We start from the raw sequence: 24,532 nt of genomic DNA on the forward strand, positions 1-24,532 counted from the left end.
CATTCCAATCCCAACCTGCCCCCTTAGGCACATAACAAATTTACTTTTTTTTTTTTTTTGCTTTGTGGGTCACACTCCGCAATGCTCAGTGCTCAGGGTTTACTCCTGGCTCTGCACTCAGGAATTACTCCTGGTGGTGCTTGGGGGACCATATGGGATGCTGGGAATCGAACCTGGGTTGGCCGTGTGCAAAGGAAATGCCCTACCTGCTGTGCTATAGTTCCAGCCCCAACAAATTTACTTTCTATTGCGTATTCCAAGAACACTTTTAGAAATGGCAAATAGATAATCAGAAAATAAATCAGTAAAGACCCGGACGGTAATCACTATATGATTTTGACCTATGTACATCTCAGAGAGCCCAGCAAGCTACCAAGAGTATCCCACCCGCACAGCAGAGCCTGGAAAGCTACCCGTGGCATATACCATATGCCAAAAACGGTAACAATAATGGGTCTTATTTCCCTCATGCTGAGAGAGCCTCCAATACAGCAGCGTTGGGAAGGATGAGTAAGGAGAGGATGCTAAAATCTCAGGGCCGGGACAAATGGAGACGTTACTGGCGCCCGCTCCAGCAAATCGATGAACAATGGGACAACAGTGATACAGTGATACATAGGAAAAATAAAGCCATTTGATACAATATAATGACATGCCTATTCTCATTTACATGTAAAAGTAAATGAGTGGAGTCTACTCTGGAGTCTAGAGTATACACATTAAATTTGATTTCATACTTGAATCTCATTATGGGAATAACATCTCACCTGTCATTAATAAAACTTATAAAGCAATTCTATACTACTATATTTTGGAATTTACATGAAATAGGTCGCGCCTACACATTCTCTAGAGATGCCATGCAGTGGCCACTCACACATTAAGGATGGGCTGAGGTACTTAGTCAAGGATGAAGATTAGCGGGTGACAGATGGAAGGGGATTAGAGCATGTTTAGGGGAAAAATAAGACAGCATGGGTGGAACTCATGAGACTGGAGTGAAGGTAGTTCAGGGATGGGGAGGGTATCCGTGTCGGAGACAGGGTCCAGCTTGGGCATAGGTGAAAGTTTAAGGAAAGAGTCAAGCTGTGAGGAATGGAGACAGGGCACTGGGGCTAGGAACTGGAAAAGGAGACAGTGTCTATCTTGGCCATTTTGGGGGGCAGGGGACAGTCACGTGAGCTTGGGGTTTACTCCCAGCACAGTGCTCTTGTATCCCTCCTAATGGCAGGGATCGAACCCGGGTTGGTTGTACTGCACGACAAGCACCTTACCTGCTGTCCTATCTATCGAGCCAGACCTGGCCATTGTTCATTTAAGAATGAAACTGATACAGTGGAGTGTTAGCTCACCAAATTGAACGAGGTACTAAGTGAATCACTAGCATGAGTAAATGTTGAAAACTTCATGTACTGTTAAGGAATCTAGAGTCAAAGTGCCACCTGTGATGCCAGTCTCTTTGCATGAGAGCTACAGAAAAGCAGAAGTCAAAGAGGTGGAAAGTCAGTGACTGAGAGCTGGGGAGAGAGAACAGGGAATGACTCTGGGGGGTTTCCTCTGTGGTGACGAACATATTCTAGAATCAGATAATGATGATGATCGGGCAACTTCGTGGGACTCTATTGTAAATCTCTGAATAGCATCATTCAAAATAGGGAAATTTATTTTTTTTTAAAATTTTATTTTCTTTTTAAAAAGTTGTTTGCAGTAATTTATTACATTCAGTATTCCAGCACCAATCCCACCACCATTATACCTTCCCACCACATATTTTAAATTTTTCCACCCTGACCCCCAGGCTGGAGTGATAGCACAGCGGTAGGGCGTTCACCTTACAAGCGGCCAACATGGCCGACCCGAGTTCAATTCCTCTGCCCCTCTCGGAGAGCCCGGCAAGTTACCAAGAGTATTCGATATGCCAGACACAGTAACAACAAAGTCTCCAATGGAGACGTTACTGGGCCCGCTCGAGCAAATCGACGATCAACGGGAGGGCCTTTACCTTTACCTTTACCCCCAGAGCCTATCCCGGAAACAGAACTAAATAATTTATTTTGCATTGCTTGTTATGAATTATCCGCTAAAAGTGATCCTAAAACGTTTCCTTAGAGGAAAGTGTGTGAAAATGATTGTATTTTGCCCTGGAGCTCATTGAGTCAAAACAGGGAATTTTAAATGGCATGTGAGTCATACCTTCATTTGTGGGGGGCCACACTCGGAAGTGCTCAGAGTCTCTTCCTGGCTCTGTGCTCAAGGGTCACTCGAGCCATGCTTGGGGGGCCACGTGGTACCAAGGGACTGAACTGAGGCCAGCTGAGGCGAGACAAGCACCCTAATTCTCATGCCATTTCTCCAGCCCTAGAAACCCAGCAGTCCTGGGGGCTGCTCCCTGCTCTGTACTGGGGGAGCATTCCCGGAAGTGCTCAGTGGACCCTGTGGGGCCGGGCATCAAGCCCAGGCCTTCTGCATGCAAAACATGTACTTGGCCCTGTGTGATGCTTCTCCGGTTCTCCTGTATCTCTACCATGCATGGTCTAGGGGACCTGGGACCACTCCCAGCCATACTGAACCTGGCCATGTGGGCTGGAGGGTCCTGTGTGTGGGTCTGTGCTATGGTGCAGCTTGGAGCCAGCATCGCCAGGAACCATGGGGCAGTGATTCAAGAGGGCCGAGCTGGGCTAAGAGGGCCAGAACGGTGCTCTGGATCACGCCTGGGGCCTAGAGGCTCTTCTCTTGCAGGGAGTTAGCCCTCTGCCCACTCAAGCATTTTGGTTGTTGTTTTGTTTGTGGGCCACACCCCACAGTACTGAGAGAGTACTTCTGGCCCTGTGGTCAGGAGTGCCCCTTAGGATTGCTTTGGGGTTATATGCTGTGTCAGGGAATCACACCAGACCATGTCACAGTCAAGTGCCTGATTTCTGCACTATCTCAATCCCTTAGTCTCTTTTGGCGTTGGCTTTTGGGGTGCTCACATAGGCTGTGCTCGGGGCTTGTTCTTGGCAGTTCCTGATCCTATATGGTCCCCCAAGTCCACCAGGCATCATTTCTGTGTGTGGGGCTGAAAACTGCTGGAGGGTGTGTGTGTGGGGCATCATATGCTGAGGATCAGCCACTTGCAAGGCAAACATCTTACCCCCTGTGCTCTTATCTCGCTGGTGTCCTCCAAAATATTTTAAAATAAAGCTTGCCGCAATAAGAAACCTGCAATTACCAAATCTCCTCCTTCCTGAACACAAGAAAAAAGAAAATAAGGTCTTTGGAGGCAAAAGGAGTTGGCCAAGGTCGCAAAACTGGTAGGTCCCAGAGCCCAGTTTCAGCTGCAGGGCCCAGTTCCCAAATCACTGCAGTGTTGTTGGTCACCCAGCCCGGAGAAGGAAACAGCCCTGACTGATGGGAAACTTCCCCAGGGAGCATCGGGTCATAGGCAAAGCAGTATCTATTGCCATTTAGATCCTGTGGCTTTATTGTGATTTTCAAACAAAATAAAGGTTTTTTTTTTTCCTGCTTCTCCCCCTGAGTATGTGTGGGGATTTCATACATGAGCATGCATCATGGTTTATTTCAGTTATTTTGCTTTCATGGGTTATTTCAGTTATTTTGCTTTTGGAGAAATGCCTAGTAATGTTGGAGATGGCACAAAGCCCCGACAAGTATGCTCTACATGCGGGAAGCTGGCTTGGATCCACAGAGCATGATTCCCGGAACCTACTGGGGGAGACCCCTGAGCATTGAGCTAGGAGTAGTCTGAGTACCATTGGGTATGGTGTCACACCAAACAACAGCAATAAATCCAAGCCCCTAAAACACCTTCCAGCAATGTTGTCTTTGCTTCACTGTATCACAGCAATCCTTCCCCTGTAAATGAACCGCGTGGTCCAGAGCAAAGCAGCAGGGTGGGTGCGTGCCTTGCATGTTTCCGACCTGAGTTGGATGCTGGGATCCTATATGGTTCCCCAAGTCCACCAGGCATAATTTCTGTGTGTGGGGCTGAAAACTGCTGGATGAGCCCCGCCCCCCCCCAGGCCCCACACCCAAACAAACCACGTCATGTCAAACTGTCCCCAACATGAGAATGGAGGGTCCTGCTTCAGACGGGACAAATATATCAGCCAGGAGGACATGGTGCGCCCAGCCTTCAGCCTTGGATCTGTGCCAAAGTGTGAGGCAAAGGGAAGAAGAAGGAGCGAAACCGGCTCCTGAGGTTGGTCATGGCCACTTCAGAGTTTGGTGGCAGTGCAAAATGTCAGCTCCCCTATAGCTCTAGGTTCTCACGAACCAGCCCCTGGCACCCGGGCTTCATCTTATCAACAGCTGTCTGTATGTGCTTTGTTATAACCACCAAGACATCGAGTGCCCCACACACGCTTTGGGCCTCGCAGGCCTGCTACCTCTGTCCTCTTTCCTTCAAGCCTGTGTCCAATGACTCAAACAAGCTCTGACTGTAGCGTAACCTATCCCAGTGAAACCTGTGCCCCCTGTGAAACCTGGCTCTAGGGTACAGTCAGGAAGCTGTGTCTCGGGCATCTTCAAGGTCAGTCCCACACCCAGAGACTCTGACTTATTCCGTCTGGGTGGAGTCATGATACTTATTTATTTATTTGGTGTTTGAGGCCACACCCGAGGTGCTCAGGGCTTACTCCTGGCTCTGTACTCAGGGATCACTCCTAGTGGTGCTCAAGAGACCAGATGCAGTGCCAGGGATCAAAGCCGGGTGAGATGTGTGCCCAAGAAGAGCATCTTATCCATGTCCCATCTCTCTAGCCCCTTAGCTGCTACAGATTATTTGGGTTTGAGGCCCTTCTGAGAAACGACTCCTGGCTCTGTACTCCTGATAGTGCTAGGGGACCATGAGATGTTGAACCTTAATTCCTCTATATGTCCACGACATCTGCATTTTGAAAATCCCAGAGGTGATTCTGACACGCAACTTGATAGAAAAACTCTGGTTTATGCTCTTGAAATACTTGGAAAGCAAGGAGGGAACAGACTGGCTACGAGATAGTTGAAGCACCTACAAAAAATGTTCATAAAAATGACCCTGGGGTTTAGGAAAGTCATTTGTCATGGGAGGTTAGGAGAGAAAATGCATGATGCACGTTGCAATTGAAATTCCAGTAATGGGCCAGAGAGATAGTGTGATGGGTAGGGCGCTTGCCTTGCACAGGTTGGCCCTGTTTGATCCCTGTATCTTATATGGTCCTCTGAGTACTGCCAGGATGTTCCTGAGTGTAGAGCCAGGAATTACCCCTGAGCACAACCAAGTGTGGCTCCCACATCAAAACCAAAAAGATTTCAGTAACAAAAACAACTCTCTAAGTAGACAGAAACAAGAAAAGGAAATTGGGAAAATTGAGACATAGATAAAATGGAATTTGTCTCTTTTGTTTCTTTGTCTGGGCCCACATGCAACTCTCAGGAGCTACTTATTAGATGCTTGGGTGACCACAGGGTGCCGGGGATGGAAGCCAGGCTCCCGCATCCAGAGCAGGTGCCCCAGCCCCGAGCCATCTCCCAGCCCGAGAGCTGACTTCAAAGCTCTTTCACATGAGTTATTACTGCTAAATTATTTGCCTTCGTGATAAAAAGCAATATGATTAAAAATGACCCCTGTGGTTTAGCCACACTGTTTGAGAGGTAGGAAGCACCGGCGCATGCTGACAAAAACTAATTACAGTAATTCTGGCCCCATTTATTTGTCCTGATTAGGGGGGAAAGAAATGATTTATTAACCTTTAGAGAGTCAACCGATTCAAGCAAACTGCTGTACTTGTGAAGCAAGGACTGGGGCCTGAATCTCTGAGTCTCTTAATCTCCTCCCAGCATGAATTTTGTTTCAACTATTGAGCCCTCGACTCTGCATGAGGTATGATGCTGTGTGAGGGCTGCAGATAAAAAATTCGCAATTCCAGTCTGAAGAAGGACAGGTGTTGAGGGGTTCTGGGAGAGATTATTCCACATGGACACACCAGGAAACTGGGAGCCCGCACAGATGCTGGATTTCCTTCCCCTCCTGTCTCACCTGGAACCAAAGTGACAGTTTATTGCCCACGAAGGGGTGTGGTGTTGTCACCTCTTTGCAGATCTCACAGCACATCTCATGTCTCCTTCCTGCTCTTGCACTGATTTCCCTTAAAATTGCAGAATGGAACCCTGCCTGGGTACGGTGGCACCCCCACATGGAGAGAGATGATCCTTTATCCAATAGCCAGTCCACTTGGTATGGCACCCCATTCTTTAAAAGAATCACTTTTTAAATTTGGTTATGGGGACATGTCCAGTGGTGCTTAGGACTTGTTCCTGGCTTTTTTCTCAGGGATCACTCCTGGTGGCACTCAACGAACCACACATGATACCAGGAATCAAACCCAGGCTGGGCACATGCAAGAGATGTGTCTTAACCCCTGTACTATCTCTCCGACCCAAGAAACACTTTTCTTGGGTAAAGAGCTAAGACAAACCACTAAATTTTGATGGCAAGCTGAAAACTTTATGTTTTTCTCATTTTTTAAAGTATAAAAACTGCAGTTAAAATAAGGGACACAGCAGGGCTGGAGCAATAGTACTGTGGGGAGGGCATTTACCTTGCACATAGCTGACCTGGGTTTGATCTCCGACATCCCATATGGTCCCCTGAGCACCTCCAGGAGGAATTCCTGAGTGCAGAGCCAGGAGTAACCCCTGAGCATCACCAGGTGTGATCCCAAAAGCCAAAAACAATAACCACTCTCTCCCCCAAAACCTAAGAAGGGACATAGGAAATACGGAGCAACAAAACGTCCCTTTATACAATATGTCTCATAGTCTGGGAGCCAGCGGGGAGACGCAAACCAGTGTGTCTCTAGGATTCAGAATTGGGGTAGGGGCTGGAATCTAAGAAGCAGTTCATCAGATTTTCTTCTGCTCAGTGAAGCTGGTTGGATGCTACCCAGGAAAGTAGGCCCAATGCTGCCAGACTACCTGATTTTGTTCATGGAAAAACAATATTGTCTTTGAACTCTCTTGATTTTTTTAAGTTGTTAAGTATTTCAGATTAAAAAAAAACACCTATTCTGTGTATCACAGGGGAGTTGTACTTCCTTGTTTCTATTTTGCAACTTTTGGAATAACGGTTTTGTACTGAAAGAATTTTGGAATCTGTACAGAGCTCTGGGTTTGAATCCTAATTTAATTTTGTAGGAACTTCACCTCAAAACTCAAGGCAGTCATGCCAAATTCAATCAGCTAATCAGTGGCTGAATAAATAGCAGTACTCCTACATTAAAATAAATAAATAAATAAATAAATAAAACAAAAACCAAAAACCTCAAGCCAGTAAAGTTCTTATTCCATGATTTCCTCATCTGTAACATGGAATCACCATTTGCATTGCAGCACAGGCAGGTTGATAAAAACCTCATGTAAATTGGGTAGAGGAGAACTCACTCTCCATAGTAGAACAATTTTGTCTGTCCTGTTCACTCTTATTCTGCTACAGTCTAAAAGTGGTCAGCCTACAATACTTGCTTAAGGAATTTTTTTTACCACACCCAGTGATGTTCAGGGGTTATTTCTGGCTCTGCACTTAGTTTCACCTCTGGTGGTGCTCTGAGGACCATATGGGATGCTCAAGATAGAACCCAGGTTGGTTGTGTGCAAGGTAAGTGCCTTACCGACTATACTATCTCACCAGTCCCACAAAAAATATTGTTTAGTGAAGTAATTTTTAAATTTTTCCTTTCTATTACTTTCTGGGTCACATCCAGTGATGCTCAGGGCTTATTCCTGGCTCCACACTTGGGAATTACTCCTGGCAGTGCTCGGGAGACCACATCAGACGCCGAGGATGTTTGATCCTGGGTCAGCTGCATTCAAGGAAAACACCCTACCAGTTGTACTATCACTCCGTCCCCTGAACTAATTTTTTTTCCCTTTATTGTATTTTATTTTTTTTTAAAGTTGTAGATTTACAATTTTTTGTGCTTTGGTTTCAATTATACAATGATCAGATACCCATCCCTCCACCAGTGCCCATTTTCCACCACCATGGATAATATCCCTCCCACCCCCATCCCCCCATCCCCCCTGTCTCTGTGGCAGGGCAATCCCCTGTGTTCTCTCTCTCCTTTTGGGTGTTGTGGTCTGCAAAAGAGGCATTGAGTGGCAAACATGTTCAGTCCATAGTCTACTTTCGACATGCATCTCCCCTCCTGGGAGGATCCTCCAAACATCCTTTATTTGGTGCTCCCTTCTCTATCTGAACTGCCCTTTCCTCTAGGATACCCGGCTGGCCTCTAAACTATGGAGTAATCCTCCTGGTGCTGATCTCAGCTATTCTTGGGTATTAATCTCTTACTTTGTTACTTTATATCCCCCAGATGAATGCAATCTTTCTATGTCTATCCCTCTCTTTCTGACTCATTTCGCTTAGCATGATACTTTCCATATTGTACCACTTGTATGTAAATTTCATGACTTCATCTTTTCTAAGAGCTACATAGTACTCCATTGTGTAGATGTACCAAAGTTTCTTTAACCAGTCATCTGTTCTTGGGCACTCAGGTTTCTTCCAGTTTCTGGCTATTGTAAAGAGTGCTGCAATGAACAAACAAGTGCAGATGTCACTTCGACTATACATTTTTGCCTCTCTGGGATATATTCCCAGGAGTGGTATTGCTGGGTCAAATGGGAGCTCAATTTCTAATTTTTTGAGAATCGTCCATACTATTTTCCAGAAGGGCTGAAACAGTGGACATTCCCACCAACAGTGAAGGAGTGTCCCTTTCTCGCCACATCCACGCCAGCACTGGTTGCTTTTGTTCTTTTGAATGTGGGCTAGTCTCTGAGGTGTGAGATGGTATCTCATTGTGGTTTTGATCTGCATCTCCCTGATGATTAATGATGTAGAGCATTTTCTCATGTGCTTTTTTGCCATTCGGATTTCTTCTTTGAGAAAGTTTCTGTTCATTTCATTGCCCCATTTTTGGATGGGGTTGGATGTTTTCTTCTTGTGGAGTTTAACCAGTATTTTGTATATCCTGGATATCAACCCCTTGTCAGATGTGTATTCGGCGAATATCCTTTCCCATTCTGTAGACTGTCTTTGTATTTTGGTCACTGTTTCTTTGGAGGTGCAGAAGCTTCTTAGTTTAAGATAGTCCCATTTATCTATCTCTGTTTTCACTTGCTCGGCCAGTGGCGTGGCATCTTTGAAGATACCATTAGCTTCAATGTCATGGAGGGTTTTGCCAACTTTATCTTCAATGTACCTTATGGTTTCTGGTCTGATGTTGAGGTCTTTAATCCATTTTGATCTTACTTTTGTACATGGTGTTAGGCAGAGTTCTGAGCCTATTTTTTTGCATGTAGCCGTACAGTGATGCCAACACAATTTATTAAAGAGGCTTTCCTTACTCCACTTCACATTACTTGCACCTTTATCAAAGATTAGATGAGCATATGATTGAGGAGAGATGTCAGTGTATTCAACCCTGTTCCATTGGTCTGCAGTTCTGCCTTTGTTCCAGTACCATGCTGTTTTAATTATTACTGCTTTGTAGTACAGTTTGAAGTTCGGGAGGTTGATTCCTCCCATTTTCTTTTTCCCAAGAATTGCTTTAGCTATTCGTGGGGGCTTATTGTTCCATATAAATTTCAGGAGTGTTTGCTCCATTTCTTTGAAGAATGTCATGGGTATCCTTATAGGGATTGCATTGAATTTATACAATGCTTTTGGTAGTATTGCCATTTTGACAATGTTAAGTCTCCCGACCCATGAGCAGGGGATATCTTTCCATTTCCTCATGTCCTCTTTTATTTTCTGAAGTAGCGTTTTGTAGTTTTCTTTGTACAGGTCCTTTACTTCCTTAGTTAAGCTGATTCCTAGGTACTTGATTTTCTGGGGCACAATTGTGAACGGGATTGTTTTTTTCATGTTGCTTTCTTCTCTCTCACTGTTTGCGTATAGGAAAGCCATGGACTTTTGGGTATTGATTTTATAACCTGCAACTTTACTATATGAGTCTATTGTTTCTAGGAGTTTTTTGGTGGAAGTTATTGGGTTCTCTAAGTAGAGTATCATATCATCTGCGAATAGTGAGAGTTTGATTTCTTCCTTTCCTACCTGAATGCCCTTAATATCCTTTTCCTGCCTAATCGCTATTGCAAATACTTCCAGTACTATATTGAACAGCAGTGGAGAGAGTGGGCATCCCTGTCTCGTCCCTGATCTTAAAGGGAAGGCTCTCATTTTTTCCCCATTGAGGATGATGCTTGCTGTAGGCTTGTGGTAGATGGCTTTAATTATGTTGAGGAAGGTCCCCTCTATACCCATTTTGGCTAGGGTTTTCATCATAAAGGGGTGCTGGATCTTATCAAATGCTTTCTCTGCATCTATTGATATGATCATATGCTTTTTATCTTTTCTTTTGTTGATATGGTGGATTATGTTGATTGATTTCCGAATGTTAAACCATCCTTGCATCCCTGGGATGAATCCTACTTGGTCATGGTGTATGATCTTTTTGATGAGTAGTTGGATTCTATTTGCTAGTAGTTTGTTGAGGATCTTTGCATCTGTGTTCATCAGGGATATCGGCCTGTAATTCTCTTTCTTTGTGGTATCTCTGTCTGCTTTTGGTATCAGTGTGATATTTGCTTCGTAGAAACTGTTCGGAAGTGTTTTTGATATTTCAATTTCGTGGAAAAGCTTAAAGAGCATCGGGAGTAAGTCCTCTTTAAAGATTTGGAAGAATTCACTCGTGAATCCATCCGGGCCAGGACTTTTGTGCTTGGGGAGACTTTTTATTACCATTTCAATTTCCTTGATGGTGATAGGTCTGTTCAGGTATTCCAGGTCTTCTTGGTTCAGCCTTGGGAGTCTGTAGGAGTCTAGGAATTTATCCATTTCCTCGAGGTTTTGATGTTCCGTGGCATAAAGCTTTTCAAAGTACTCCCTGAGGATCCTCTGAATTTCTGTGGTTTCTGTTGTAATGACCCCCTTTTCATTTCTGATTCGGTTTATTAGGGTTTTCTCTCTCCCTTTCTTTGTGAGTTTTGCTAGAGGCTTATCGATCTTGTTAATTTTCTCGAAGAACCAGCTTTTGGTTTCATTGATCTTTCGGATTGTTTTTTGGGTTTCCATCTCGTTAATCTCTGCTCTGAGTTTTATTATTTCCTTTCTCCTGTTCGGGTTGTGCTCCTTTTTTTGGTCCTTCTCCAAGCTCTTAAGCTGTGAGGTTAGGTTACTTTAATTTTTATTTTTTAATTGAAGGAATGCCAAAGAAATCATTACAATGCTGATCAATTGCAGCTATTATTATCATCTTGTGATAGGATGACAAAGTTCTGCTCCATCGTCTGGCATACCCAGTGGTGTCCACTTTTGATGAATTCACTAGCCTCTAGCCTGTGCTGTTAGGGTTCAGAGTGAAATGGTTTCTCTTGCCCCAGTCATTCATTGCGTGGCTCAGAGACCAGGTATCAGATTCAAGGGAGTCTCTGAGCCTCCATGGGAGAAAAGCCAGTTTGAAAGGATCGTCCTTTGTGAAAACATGCCTCGTGAACTATTTTACTCAACAAGCCTGACATAAATGCTACTACTTTTTTTTTTTTTTTTTGCTTTTTGTGTCACACCCGGTGATGCACAGGGGTTACTCCTGGCTCTGCACTCAGAAAGTACTCCTGGCGGTGCTCAGGGGACCATGTGGGAAGCTGGGAATCAAATCTGGGCCAGCCACAGGCAAGGCAAAAGCCCTCCCTGCTGTGCAATCACTCCATTCCTTTTTCAAGATTTTATTTGGAGAATCTTTTTTTTTTTCTTTTTGGGTCACACTCGGCAATGCACAGGGATTACTCCTGGCTCTGTTCTCAAGAATTGCTCTTGGCGGTGCTCAGAGGACGATATGGGATGCTGGGAATTGAACCCAGGTTGGCCGCGTGCAAGGCAAATGCTCTACCTGCTGTGCTATTGCTCCAGCCCCTCCTCCTCCTCCTCCTCCTCCTCCTCCTTCTTTCTTCTTTTTTTTTTTTTAAAAAAACTTTTAACTCTTATGTGGAAACACAGTGCAAGTATCTGAGGCTAATTGGATTCGAATCTCACTGACTGCAAAGCTCTTCAAGCAATTTCATCACTGAACCTCAGTAATGCTGACTTTCAAACATAAACCTGTCATTCTTAAATCCAAGTGGTACACAAACAGAACTGTGTATTTGAAAGTGTTGGGGGGAGAGCGGGGGACACATAACGTTCTAGGAATGTTCATCAGATTTTTCTCTATCTAAATGGAGGGGAAGCCCTTTCCAATCCTTCCCACCGTCAAATGAGGCCCTCTATGAGTGCTAGTTAAAAGGTGAGGTGCTTGCCTTACTGCAATGCACTGACCCAGGTTTGAGCCCCTGCATCCCCTGCGGTCCCCAAGAGCTCCAGCTCTGTGTCAGGAGTATGCCTGAGAGCACAGTCAGGAGTAGGTCTTGAGCATCACTGAGTGTGACCCAAATACTAGAACACACACACACACACACACACACACACACACACACACCTTAAAACAAAAGGGGTCCTCTACTTTCAACATTCTTTCACAAATGTTCCCTGTCTACAATGTGCCAAGCACATTTCAGAAAACATGTGACATGTTGAAGGTAGCACTACTCTGTAGCACTGTCCTCCCATTGTTCATCAGTTTGAGTGTGCACCAGTAACATCTCCAATTGTGAGACTTGTTGTTACTGTTTTTGGCATATTGAATATGCCATGGACAGCTTGCCAGAATTTGCCATGTGGGCGGGATACTCTAGGCAGCTTGCCGGGTTTTCGGAAAGGGACGGAGGAATCGAACCCAGGTCGGCCTCATGCAAGGCAAACACCCTACCCGCTGTGCTATGGCTCCAGCCCCGGATGGATGGACTGAAGGTAAAGGAGATAATCCCGTGAATGTACACGAGAGCTGAGCCTACTAGACAGAGGAAACAGTCAAAGAGAGGGGCTCGTGGGCAAGAGCCTTGTCTTTCTTGAGGGACGGTAAAGAGGTCCACGTGGCCAGAACGAAAGAGAGGAAAAACAAAGTTACAGCCTTGGCTCTAAATGAAATGGGAAAATATTTGGAAAACAATCCATCAAGTTTCCTGCAGACAGCCAGAGTTTCAGAAAGATTTAAAATTTGGAGGGTGCTGGAGATGGATCCAAAACCTCACTCCTGCAAGGCAAATGTTTGACCTCTGAGTAGCACCCCAATCCCAGAGAGGCTGGACTCTTCACGCACAAGGTGTGTGGTGCTAGGGGAAGTGACTCACCTTTCCCATCAGCAAGATAGGCATGGCCAGGCACATTCTGCAGGACTGTTGGGCTCTAAAGCAATGACAGGGAAACCCAGAAAATTCTGGTCTTCCCTAATTCTTTATACCCTGATTCCTTTTGCTTGTTTGTTTTCTGGGCCACGCCTGGCAGTACTTAGGGCTTACTCTGAGTTCTGCGCTCAGGGATCAGTCCTGGAGTGCTTAAGGGACTGTATGCAGTGCCAGGAATCGAACCTGAGTCAGTTGTTAACAAGATCAGTGCCTCACCCGCTGTCTGTCTCTCCATCCCCTCTCAATACCTTAATTCCTTGGGCAATGGCGGCAGCAGCATTGGCCTCTTTCTCATCTGCCTGCACCAGAAGTTTCTTGGCATCAGCTTCTCTGGTCTCTGCTTCAATTTTCACCATCATTTTCGCCGTCTCCTTGGAGGTCTGGATGAGCTGGGGTTGGAGGGCTGTCAGTTCTGACTGCATGACCGCCACCTGGTATAGAGAAGTGGTGGCAGGCGTGAAGAGCAAGCTCCATCGAGGCTAAAAATGGGACAATTGGGAAGAGCCGAAATGGTTCTCTGTCCCATGATTTATTTTGAAAAATATGAATAATTCTAACATGGCAATGAGTATCTATTTGATGGTTAGTGTTTGTATCTTCTATCTCTATCCTCATAAATCCTCATAAAATTACTAACCATAATAATTTAAAAATTATGTTATCAAGCCAGGATTTGCCGTGTGGGAGAGATACTCTTGGTAGCTTGCCAGGCTCTCTGAGGGGGGCAGAGGAATTGAACCCGGGTCGTAGGGTTGGCCTTGTGCAAGGCAAACACCCTACCCACTCCAGCGATAGCATAATGGGTAGGGCATTTGCTTTGCACACACTCGACGCAGCCAACCTGGCTGACCCAGGTTCGATTCCTCTGCTCCTCTTGGAGAGCCCGGCAAGCTATGAAAAGTATCTCGGCTGCACGGCAAAGCTGGCAAGCTACCCATGATGTATTCAATATGCCAAACACAGTAACAACAAGTCTCACTATGGAGACATTACTGGGCCCGCTCAAGCAAGTCGACGAACAAAGGGATGGATGCTACAGTGCTACAGTGCTATGTTATCAAGAACTGTGATAGACACTAGCAGAATGGGGCCAAGCTGAAGACAAAGGGACAGTTTCCTGCAGTACTGAGCCTACGGTTGATCTGGCGATGGTCAGTGTGTGCCTTGCACATTCTCATGACCGCAGTCACAACTTTGTTGGATTTCTCTGCAGCAATTTGGGCCTGGCTAACCACCTTCAATACTGTCCTTGGCAGAGCTGAGAGGTACGAGATAGAAGGAGGAATAGAGAGAATCACAAAAGAGGGGAGAGAGAGAGAGAGAGAACAGAAGCAAGCTGGAGAAAGAAACTACATGTTTGATGCCATGAAGAAAATATCAGTGAGTGAGATACCTGGGACAGAAGGAACTTTCAAGAACATTCCCCCCACTCCCCAACATACTTGTGAAGGATTAAATCTCTAATTACCAGGAGTCCACCACTTCTGGGGCGAGCTGTGCCACTTTGCAGAGTGCCTTTGATTTTCCAAGAGAGGAGATGGAACTTACCTGCTCCCGCCCCCCGCCCCCCTGCAATTTTCACTGCTTGTCCTGATTCTGCATTCTAAGGCAGATACATAAGATGGAGTTTCATGGCGTTGCATCTGCTACTCCCAGTCAAACCTGTGAGAGAAGCAGAGCATAGTGACTTGGTTCAAAACCCAGGCTCTGGAGTCATGCAGATGTGAGCTTCAGATTTTGCACAACAATGACACCAGCTCTGGGATGGTAAGCATGTCACCAATGGTAAGCTAAGTCTCAGAATCTTGGTATCTTTGTGTGAAATGTAGAGATAATATAAAACATTTCTAAAACCCAGTACTAGGTCCATGGGAGGCAGGGTCCCAGGAGGTTAATTGTCATTCTCTTTTCTGGTCTGGATAGTCTCAGGTCCCTTTGATGCTCTCACTTTTGACTTGCCAGACTCAACTTTTTAACATCTCCCTAACGCCCACAGATCCTACAGGGTTTAAACACGCTATTGTGGCAGGTAGGACCAACTGTCCCTAGGAGTGGATCCACCAAAGCCATCACTGATAGTTTGTCCCTAATTAGTGTGTTGTACTCAGCAATGGATAGACTTACTACAAACCATTTATTTATTTGTCTCAGTTCTCTTTGGTGATGAAAATATGTATCTTAAGAACTGGGGAGATAGCTTGATATGCTGGAGTACATATTTAGCATGATGGAAGCCTGGGTTTGATCTCCAGAACCACATGATCTTTGGAGCATTACCAAGATAATCCTCTGAGTACGACTTAGTATGGAATGAAGGAAGGAAGGAAGGAAGGAAGGAAGGAAGGAAGGAAGGAAGGAAGGAAGGAAAAGAGGGAGGGAGGGAGGGAGGATGGAAGGAAGGGAGGATGGAAGTAAAGGAAGGAAGGGAAGGAAGGGGGAGGGACAGAAGGAAGGAAAAAAGGGAGGAGGAGGAAGGAAGAGGAAAATAGAAAATATGTCTCAATATAAATCTCTTGAATGATTTAACAAAAGTCTATAGCACAAATCAATTAATAATTCACAGGTCAGCCATTTTTCCAAAAGCTGTTGTCCTATCTTTTTGTGACTATCTCTCTCTCAGCATTCCTCACACAATCATGGAGGTGCTGAACCAGTCGATCGTATTCCCCATCAATGTTGTCAATGGGGGTATCTTCCCATGTTGCTGCAATAGTGCCAAAGAGCTCTCAGTTGGTGGTCGTTCTGGGAGTTCTCTTCTTAAAATTTGCAGCCCTTTCTCCCCACTCCATGAAGTAGAATTTTGCACAAAGGAGATGGTGGTCCGATCCCATTTGGAATTTTGGAACAACAGCGACATCAGTCAGGCAAAACCTGTCGATTGAATATGATGTGGTCTATTTCATTGTGGAATCGTCCACCGGGAGACTCCCATGTCAGACGTTTAGATTTGGCCTTCTGGAACTGTGAGTTACCATGGATAGTCTTGGTCGGCATGATGAACTCAGACAGTCTCTCACCCTGTTCATTCCATTCTAGGCCATGGGTCCCGATGTGGAATTCTTTGGCTGATCTTCTCGGTCCTATGTTAGCATTAAAATCACCGACAATGATCTTGTAGAAGGTGTGGTTTCCTTATAGAACTTCTCCAGCTCCATGTAGAATTTCTCAATTTCTCCTTCAAATTGAATGTTGGTGCATAGACAACAAAGATAGAAATGGCCAGCAGTGAGCCACATCTATTCAAGTGTAATTGTCCAATTTGGGTTGTTAGGAATTCGAATGAATCAATGGTCATGGCCAAGTTTGTGTTGACAAGGACACCGACACCACTGATGCCTCTTTTGTCGCATGTTCCGAGAAACAGTTCTTCTCTGAATGCAAGGTTCTGTCCCAGTGGAAAACCAGCAGGACTGTACTACTGTACAAGAAAGGAGACATCCACGACATTGGCAACTATTGCCCGATCTGCCTGTTGTCTGTTGTCTACAAGCTGTTCACTCGAGTCTTCCTGAATAGGATTGGCAGAACACTAGATGAAGGACAACCATGTGAGAAAGCCGGGTTCCGAAAAGGATTCAGCACAATTGACCATATCCACATGATAACCAAGCTCATTGAGGTTTCTCGGGAGTTCAAGATGCCGCTCTGTTTAACGTTCATTGATTTAAAGAAGGCCTTTGATTCTGTTGAGATGGAAGCGGTCATCGAAGCCCTAGCCAGTCAGGGCGTTCAAACTCAATACATCAGGATACTCTGTGAGCTGAATTATGAATTCACTACCAGGATCTCACCATTCTACAAGGAAGTGATCATCCATGTCAAGAGAGGGGTTCGGCAGAGTGATACCATTTCACCGAAACTCTTCAGTGCCACCCTTGAGAACATCATGTGACTGGAATGGGAAGGAATGGGAGTGAAGATAGGCGGTCGGCAACTACACCACCTCCCTGTCGCTGATGACATCGTTCTAATAACACCAAACATCAGCCAAGTGGCACAAATGCTGGCCGACTTCGACCGTGAGTATGGAAAGGTCGGACTATAGCTGAGTCTCACGAAGACAATGTTTATGAGAAATGGCCTCGTTCCTGACATTCCATTTTCTTTTAATGGAACAAACATCTCTGAATCCTACAGTTATGTGCACCTAAGTCGAGAAATCAACATGACGAATGACCTGGCACCTGAGTTGCACAGGAGGAAGAGAGCAGCTTGGAATGCCTTCAAGAGCATTGAAGAAATAGCTAAGAGGACGAAGACCCTCCAGCTCTGGGCACATCTCTTCGATTACACTGTTCTTCCTACATTAACATACACCTCAGAGACCTGGGCCCTATGAAAACAGGATAAAAACACTACTCAGGTCTCCCAAAGAGGAATCGAAAGAGCTATGCTTGGAGTATCACACTTCACTCAAATGAGAGAAAAAATCTGGAGTTCTGACCTCCATCGACAATCAAAAATCAGGGATGCTGTCTCATTTGCCAAGGCGTGGAAAATCAGATGGGCTGGACATGCAATTCGGTTTGGAGATGACCGCTGAACCAGAGCCATTACTGACTGAATTCCACGGAACGTCAAAAGATTGCATGGCTGCCCACCTACAAGATGGTCAGACTTCTTCATCAAGACCCTGAACGATCAGTTTGAAGGTCTTCATATTCCTAGAACAAGCAGACGCCATTGGGCTACACAAGTACGTGACAGGGACAAATGGAGACGTTACTGGTGTCCACTTGAGCAAATTGATGAGTAACGGGATGTCAAGTGATCAAGTGATCAAGTTGTCCTAAATCTTCCTAACAGCCTCAGGATCCTCACAGGATCTGGGCCTCCTCCACCCAGATCCTCCATCTTCCAGTATGTAGGTGTTACACCCACCAACTGCCCCCGGTGCCATGTAATTCCATCAGTGGCCAGGAGCCAGAGACTATAAAACCCAGCTCCTGGAAGAGAATAGCGCAGAGTCTCCTGCCTTCGTGCCTGGCTGTCCTTACCAGGGCTCTTTGGAGGAGGGTAGGTTAATTTTCCCTCCCCACCCCGAGGAGAGCCCCGGCAGCTAAAGACCTCCGGTTCCAGCCACAGCCATGCTTAAGACCACTCTCCACACGTTTGGACGAGCCTTACACATGAAGGAACCAGAAGAGGAACCCAAGTGTGTGGGACCCGGGGCATAGATCTCCAAACCTGCTCGGATTGGGACTGGGACTCCTCCACCCAGATCCCCCATCTTCCAGTATGTAGGCATTACACCCACCAACTGCCCCTAGCGCCGTGTAATCCTATCAACGGCCAAGACCTAGAGACTATAAAACTCAGCTCCCAGAAGTGCGTGGCCGCAAATGCCCCGGCAGCTGAATACCATTTGCCTGGTGGCAAATGCGGCCGGGCAACATCTTATTATCTAGTCCTTACTCTGGAGAACCTGGCAGGCTACCAAAAGTATCCTGCCCACATGGCAGAGTCTGGCAAACTCCCAGTGACATATTCAATATGCCAAATATCAGTAACAAATGATGGGTCTCATACTCCTGACCCTGAAAGAGCCTTTAAATGTGGCACTTTCTAAAATCTCAGGGCTAGGACGAAGGAGACGTTACTGGGGCCTGCTCAAAGAAATCAATGAACAACAGGATGACAGTGATACAGTGATACAGTCTCACAAAGCAAAAAGAAGTTTCCACCCTCTTATAGAGGAGAAAAACAGAAACCCTCAGCACTGAAATCACAAGTTCAAGGTTGTACCAGTGTTGCATGGTATAGCTGGTCTTTGAGCCCAAGCCTGTCTGACTCCCTGAAGCTCTGCCCCTCCCCAGTGCCTCCCACTTCCCCTTCCCCACTGAGTATATCCAAGCCAAGTAAGAGCGAGACCAGTGAAGGAGCTCAGTTCACAGAATGTATGGAGATACCCAAGAACTCAATACTTAAAATGTGTGGATTTTATTATATTTTTGGCTTTTTGGGTCACACCTGGCGGTACACAGGGATTACTCCTGGTGGTGACCAGGGGACTATATGGGATGCTGGGAATCAGACCTGGGTCAGCCATTGCAAGGCAAATGCCCTACCTGCTGTACTATCACTCCAGCCCCCAAATGTGCAATTATTGCATTATTTTAAGAAGTAAAAACTAATGTCCAAAATTCCATAATGGAAAAAAAAACGCTTCAAATTCTGTCTTAGAGGAGAAATTCCACATGACAGGTTTAGGCAGAGACAGAGGGGGCTGAACTCTGTCACTGCAGCATCGGATTCTGCTTTAATGTGGTGTGTCCCACTATGTCCCAGGACAGGGCCTTATTGCATCCCTTTTCTTGACCAGCTCACCTGGGAAGCTGCAAACTCGAGTTTCTGCAGACCTGTCAGGTAGCGGTTCCTCATCATATCAACTTCCTGTCTCTTGCTATTCAGGAGTGTCTTGAAGGTCAGGATTAATTCCAGGTAGGAGGTGGGGGTGACATAGTTGTGCCTGAGGAGTGTGTTGTAGTAGTCAATGGACATCGTCTTCACAGTCTCCTGGAAATATTTGCACATGAAGATGACCCTGCCAATGACGTGAAGATGGTTAGCCAGACTCAACTTTCTCCAGAGAGAAGGAACTGCGCTGCGGGCAAAGAGACGTGGGGCTGTGAGAGAGCCAACTGAGGAGCCCAGCAGAACCCCAAATTATCTGGAGACGTGTCAACTGATATGCCAGACTCCGGGGGAGGAATATAGTCTCACTAGAATGATCAATGATCAAATGTTTTCTATGTGAGGTCACTTTGATGACTCATCAGAGCTTAAAAACTGTAGTATTTTTCTTTTCTTTCTTTTTTTTAAAGAAAGGTTTTGGGGTCACATCTGGTGTTCAGGGCTGAGTCTCAGCTCTGTGCTCAGGAATCACTCCTGGCAGGCTTGGGTGAATTCAAATTTGGGGTACCGGAGGTTGCATCATATGCAAGGCAAGCACTCTACCTTCTGTACTATTACACCAGCCCTTAAAGCTGTAGCATTTATTATTTTTTCTTTTTAGTTTTTGTGGGGGGCAGGGGTTGAGGGTCACACCCAGCAATGCTCAAGGGTCACTCCTGACTATGCTCTCAGGAAATACTCCTGGTGGTGCTCAGGAACCATGTGGGATGCTGGGGATCAAACGTGGGCCAGGTATGTGAAAGACAAGTGCCTTTTCCACTGATTTCTCTCTGGCCCCAAGCTGAGGTCTTAATTTCTGGGAATCTGATAAAGCCTTTGTACCTTGCAGGGGGAAAATGTACAAAGATAAAATAATTTTCAAAATAGTTTAAAAGCCAAATATATATGGCTTTTACACACATGCATTAAATCTGGAGCAAGCATTTTTTTTCCTGAAAGGGACTATATGATAGGCTTTATTAGTATCAGTGTCAACTACTCAACTCTGCTGTATAGTGTGAAAAAAAGGGGGAAAGCTGTTTCAATAAAATTTATTTACAAAAAGATAGTGTGAACTGTACTTTCCCATGGCTACGGTTTACTAACTGTTGCATTAAGTAATAAGTTTGAGTAAGTCTAAAACTACCATAATTTAAGTATCTGGATTGGACTTAACTATAGTGCCTATTGGTAATGAAGTCAACAAGTCACTAAACTACTGGTGAGTAATGCCTCTGTTTACCATTGAAGAAGATGCAACATATTAGTAGGGAAAATAATATATCAATAGAGTGTTGGTGAAAATAGAGATGCAATTTTTGTCCCTTTCACATTTATTGACCTTTATTGACCTTTTGAGAATTTTATTCATGCATGAATCTATGGAACCAGAGTCTTCTGGTCTAGTGAACAAAGATTAAAATTCTTAAAATGGAACTTAAGCGACCTAAAGATAGTACAGGGAGTAAGGTGCTTGCCATGCACACAGCTGACCCCTGTACTATCCCTGGCATTATATATAGTCCTCGGTGCATTGCCAGGAGTTATCCTGAGTACAGAGTCAGGAGTAAGCCCTGAGCACAGTTGATGTGTGGCCTAACCCCACCCCCTAACCCTCTCAAAAATAGAAAAAAGGAATTTAAGGTTGTCAACTTTGACTTCTATTTATTCGCATTCTATTAGTTCATTCTATAAATAATAATTGAACCCATTTAACTTGATACCAGTAATGAGCTGGGAACTAAAGATAAGGCAGGTGACATGACCTCTGCCTTCAACCAGGTTGCTAGGGTAATCGACCAATCACCTTTTCCTTTAGCTGAAATTAAGTGCTCCTTATTTAAAACTTTTCTGCATTTTCATGTTTTAGACAAGTGGGTAAATCATTTTTTTTTATTTTCACAAGAAACAGTTTGATTTTCTTTGGCAAAGGTCCACCCCTGTTGAGAATAGGTGTTCCAAATGGAAAGAACTGAATTTATATATTCATAGGGCTGGAGTGATAGCACAGCCAGTAGGACTTTGCACGCGCCCAACCTGGCCAACCCAGGTTCAACTCCTCCGTCCCTCTCAGAGAGCCAGGCAAGTTACCAAGAGTATCTTGCCCACACGGCAAAGCCTGGCAAGCTACCCATGATGTATTCGATATGCCAAACATAGTAACAAGTATCACAATGGAGATGTTACTGGGCTAGCTCGAGCAAATCAATGAACAACGGGAGGACAGTGCACCTCTAGGGCAATTCTGAGCAATGAAACTTTATTATTTATCACATGTTTATAAATAAGTGATTCAGGTTGGAGCAATAGCACAGCGATAGGGTGTTTGTCTTGTGCGCAGCCAACATGGCCGACCCAAGTTCGATTCCTCCGCCCCTCTCAGAGAGCCCGGCAAGCTACCGAGAGTATCTCACCCGCACGGCAGAGCCTGGCAAGCTACCTGTGATGTATTCGATATGCCAAACACAGTAACAACAAACTCTCCAATGGAGACGTTACTGGGCCTGCTCGAGCAAATTGATGAACAACGGGAGGACAGTGACAGTGACAGTGACGGGAGTGAGAAAGAGAGTTCAAAGGGTTGAGCATATGCTTTGTATGCAGGAAGCCTGGGGTCAATACCCAGCACTGACTGCAAGGTCCCCATACTGCACAGTTCCATGAGCACAGAGCAGAGTCAGTAGCAGCCCTCAAGCACTGCCCTGTGTGGTTCCCAAACCAAACCAAACTAAATGAATGATTCAATTAAAAAGTATGAGGGGGCCAGGAAGATAAGTACAGGAGGTATGGCACTTGTCTTGCATGTGACTGATGCCAGTACAAATTTTTCAAGCCACATGTCTCTGAGGACTCTGAGGCGTCAGACCTGAGCACAGAATAGCTCCTGAGCACCTGAGCACGGCAGGGTGTTTCCCCAAAACCAACCAACCAACCAACCAACCAACCAACCAACCAACCAACCAAGCCACCACTACCAACAATAACAACGAAACAACCCCTCCCCCGAGACCAAAGAAAAACATAGAGGGCCTTTATATAAATTAATTGAGAGGGGCCAAAGCGATAGCACAGTGGGTAGGGTGTTTGCCTTGCATGTGGCCAACCTGGGTTCAATCCCGGATATCCCATATGGTCTCCCAAGCACCGCCAGGAGTAATTCCTGAGTGCAGAGTTAGGAGTAACCCCTGAGTATTGCTGGGTATTACCCAAAAAGAAAAAAAAAGTTGCAAAATATTTTTCAAGACCAAGTTTATAGCCAATTTCAACAGAGTGAAAATTTCAACTAAGAACATTCAGTTGGGTTCTAAAAGGTAACCACCAGCACTTACTCTCTCCGAACACTGTCATCAAGCTCCACATCCTCTAAGAATTTGTTGGCCACCAACTCCAGGGCATCTGTGGGCCAGGACTGGAACCAGTCAATCGTACAGCAGTTGATCAATGAAGGGAACATGCGCAGGCGGTTCCGGAAGGCATCCCCAATTGGACTCATGGCTAATGAAAAGTAGGTTTTGTTAGTGACCCACCCTCCAGAGGTCGCCCAAAGGGTTTAGCAGGTTTTGACAAGGATTCTGGTTGGAGTGATAGCAATGCTGTCACTGGGGTCTCCGTGTTTAACTAGAAATGACCTCAATTAGTGCCCAGGTTGCTCAAGAAAATCATGGGATATTTTCGTGTAATTTTGTGATGGCAATTCTGTGTATTGTTTATAGCATCTTCTGATAGTCCTTCCATGACCATTACTGTCCTTTCCAGATCTTTTGGGGAACCTTGTCAGGGTGATTAAGTCCTTGCTCCAGTTGTTCCATTTTTAATCAGACATAAGGGAGCAATTAGAGCCTCATCTATACTTAGATAAGTTAATGTGGGGAGAACATCAGTTGGTTCTTAATCTACCCCATCTCCATCTAACTGCAAAATTTGTGTTTCTATATGCCAAATTATATTAGCATTTTATTTTGACTCAATGTGATAGAAGAAATCATGATACATAGGACAAAATGTTTTAAAGATCAGTTTGGCTGAAGAACAGAGAGCAAAGAGGTTACTTGGATCTGAAGTGGAGAGTGGAGGTCTAAGGGACTGACAGAATGCCCGCCTCCCATACGTGAGGTTTAGGGTTGGATATTTGGCACTGCATAAATAAATAGAAAATTTAAGAAAAAATAGCTGTAGTTTAAAATTTTGATCTTTTTTTTTTTTTAAATAATTTATTTATTTATTGAATCACTGTGGGAAAAGTTACAGAGCTTTCGGGTTTAGGTCTCAGTCATGTAGATACCGAACACATTTCCCTTTGCCAATAATCATTTTTAACCCCGAACCCCAATAGACCCCCACCTCCCACCCCTCCCAATTCTTGTGAGGCAGATGAGTTCTAGTTAATACTCTATCTACTTTGACTAGATAGATTATTTCGATAGAAGATGCACAATTATTGTTTAGAGTTTACGACCCACCCCCCCCCCCAATCAGACATGCTGAAACAGCGTTGTGAAATGATTTGCTTTCTACAACTTGGTTTAAGAATAAAATGATGTCGCGCGGCCGCCATAGCGGCCGCGCGGTTTTAAATTTCTGCTATTTTACTTATTGACCCTGGAAGAATTTCTATTAAAAGTTAGCTAGTTAAGAGATTGGTTTCTGTGCCCTGGAGTCGTGGCCGTGCCGGAGAGCCGCTCATGGGGGGCAGCTGGCGACCTCGGTGGGGCGTGGGGGACGGCCCACAGAGCCCCCCTTCCCATGAGGTCCCCGCCGCTCCCCCCCCCCGAGCCCGGCTCAAACCTGCTTTCCACAAGGCTCCCGTGCGGCCGCC

At 45.2% G+C, this 24,532-nt stretch overlaps 1 protein-coding gene across 1 annotated transcript in view; it reads right to left on the minus strand.

The window, feature by feature from the left end:
• The window catches only part of DNAH3 (dynein axonemal heavy chain 3), a 213,943-nt gene that overhangs the window by 34,771 nt on the left and 154,640 nt on the right, over positions 1–24,532 (minus strand). Inside the window, exons 48-50 of the mRNA XM_056138888.1 lie at positions 23,046–23,211; positions 19,651–19,867; positions 13,572–13,754 (exon numbers count right to left, since the gene is read on the minus strand). Of these exons, the coding sequence (XP_055994863.1) occupies positions 13,572–13,754; positions 19,651–19,867; positions 23,046–23,211 (566 nt within the window). The remainder of the gene's footprint in view (positions 1–13,571; positions 13,755–19,650; positions 19,868–23,045; positions 23,212–24,532) is intronic.

Source organism: Sorex fumeus, unplaced genomic scaffold (assembly GCF_029834395.1).
Source record: "Sorex fumeus unplaced genomic scaffold, SorFum_2.1 ptg000130l, whole genome shotgun sequence".
NCBI lineage: Eukaryota > Metazoa > Chordata > Mammalia > Eulipotyphla > Soricidae > Sorex > Sorex fumeus.